This window comes from Quercus lobata, chromosome 8, assembly GCF_001633185.2.
Source record: "Quercus lobata isolate SW786 chromosome 8, ValleyOak3.0 Primary Assembly, whole genome shotgun sequence".
Lineage (NCBI taxonomy): Eukaryota > Viridiplantae > Streptophyta > Magnoliopsida > Fagales > Fagaceae > Quercus > Quercus lobata.
In genome coordinates this window covers 29,173,794-29,176,025 of record NC_044911.1, presented here as the reverse complement: position 1 = coordinate 29,176,025, position 2,232 = coordinate 29,173,794, and the positions used below count along the sequence as shown (strand labels likewise).

At 35.2% G+C, this 2,232-nt stretch overlaps 1 protein-coding gene across 1 annotated transcript; it reads left to right on the top strand.

Moving 5' to 3' along the window:
• The first annotated feature begins 1,116 nt into the window (after positions 1-1,116).
• LOC115956704 (F-box/kelch-repeat protein At3g06240-like) lies at positions 1,117-2,007 on the top strand. Its single transcript, XM_031075007.1, has one exon. The coding sequence runs from the start codon at positions 1,117-1,119 to the stop codon at positions 2,005-2,007; it is 891 nt and encodes a 296-aa protein (XP_030930867.1).
• The last annotated feature ends 225 nt before the right edge of the window (positions 2,008-2,232 follow it).

The window sequence follows — 2,232 nt, the reverse complement described above, 5'->3', positions numbered from 1 at the left end:
TATCCTACATGCATCACCTAATTACTCAAAGGAACTATATATATATATATATATATATATATATTTGAAAACAACATAATAGATAGTTTTCTTCTTATATTTTTGTTGAAATTTATGTTTGAATCATAATATTTAATTTCTTATATAAAATTAGTCTTGATTTGGTAAGTATTAATTCTTTGAGTTATGTGTTAGATAAATTAGAGAAATACTATGCTTTAAAATCTGTCTTTATTTGGACAAGTTGCAGCTATTAATTATGTAATTTTGTTTTAAAATTAATAAATCTATTTTATAATTTTCACACTATAAATTAATTAGTAATTTTGCAATTCAAAAATTAAGAAAAATGAATTTTTTTATTAAAAATTATAATTGATTTTAATTATAAAAAGGCTAAACTAATAAATGTGGCCTTAGGGTGCTTATGTGCCAAATGCCAATGGCCATATGTCTGTTCCTTTCGTGGGCTTTAGATTTGAAGATCATATCGCTTAATTGATTTAAATGTTAAAAAAGAAAAAGAAAAACGAGAAACTCAAGAACAATTTTTTTAAAAAAAATTTATTTTCTAAAAACAAATACTAGAACACACGTAATAGAGCGGTAATAGGTTTTAACACAAATAAGGTACACCACAAATTAATAGGTTTCCCCGAATATGTGAATATATATGCAAGAGATGTTTGTGACATGGAGAAAAATTACAGAATCCAGCTAGGACTTGGTTTTAGACAAAAGTGTCATGACCGACTTCAAGCCATATATACAACCGACTACCAAGGATTCCTCGACAGAACTCTCAATCTTTCACCATGAAAGGCTGCAAGGAAAAGTCTAGAAGAAGGATCAACAACGAGAGAGAAAACCTAAGTTGTTCAATGTCTGTCCTTCCCTACGTCCTAACCAGTGACATCCTCTCGCGACTGCCTATGAAGAAAATCTTTCAGTGCAGGTGCGTAAGCAAAACTTGGCACAACTAGCTTACTCTCAGGCCAAGACTCTGATGTTCTGCGAAGCGCAAGGGTACGTGACACTGTTGTGTTTCAAGGCACAAACGAGCGGTGCCAGAGCGATATCTACTTGGTTGAGCTTGAACCTGGTCATGAACAAGTCATGAAATTCAATTACACCAAGGCAAAACTTCCAAACCGTTCTCGCTTGCAAATAGTGGGCTGTTGTAATGGTTTGCTTTGTTTGTATGATTTAGATTCCACAAAAAGTTTGTATGTTGTCAATCCTATGACTGGTGATTACGTTCATTCTCCTCCGAAACTCAAGATGGAAAGACGACATGTCACAAAGGTTGGGGCGGTTCAAGGGTTTGGTTTTGGTCCAGTAACCAATCAATACAAGGTGATAAGAGTTATTAAGAAGAAGGTGTCTCATCCTAATGAACACTATGAGTCATTGGGCGAAATTTTCACTCCTGGAACTAACAGGTGGAGGAGAATAGGGAAACCCCCATTCCCGGCTAATAAGGAATTCTATGGCGTTCCGCTCAATGGTGCTATTCACTGGATTGCCAATGATGAGATCCCTAACTCAAAATTAATATGTGCTTTTGACATTGATAGTGAAAAACTAAGGCCACTTTCGCTGCCTCCTGACTTTGACAAAAACCCGGAAGGGATGATGCTGGGGATTTTAGGGAGTTTTTTCTATATATGTAACACTTATTCTGATCTCAATCTTGATATCTGGGTGATGAAGATATATGGAGTAGAGGAGTCATGGACTAAGCAAGTTGTAATCGCTAGAAACTCACTTGAGCCAGATTTTCGTGAAATTAGACCGATGATGATTTTGAAGGATGGAAACGTTTTGATCTTACGTGATGACAAGAATTTGGAGTTGTATGATCCAAGATTGAAGAAATTTGGCAAAATCGAGATAAAAGGAGTTTCGTCCATCTGGGATGCTGTCACTTATGTTGCAAGCTATGGTTCACTAAGGGACATTGTGAAGAGAGAATGTGTTAGGGATCTATATGTCAAGTCAAAGTGAATCTTACTTCAATCTTCTATGGTGGTGTCAGCTCTGTTAGGTTCTAAAGACTTAGGTATTTGTGTATTTAGAACTTTAATTTGTATTGTTGGTAAACCATTATCAAAACAATGTGTTTAGAAGTGTTTTAGTCTTGCTCAAAGTTGTGCATTTATGTAAAGTTGGAATCGAGCTAATGCAGGAAAGCATTATGCATTTCGGCCTGGCTCAATTGATCGAAGCTTA

Bases quoted from the DNA above. Each gene is read 5' to 3' on its own strand.
- LOC115956704 (XM_031075007.1), top strand. From the start codon at position 1,117: ATGAAATTCAATTACACCAAGGCAAAACTTCCAAACCGTTCTCGCTTG.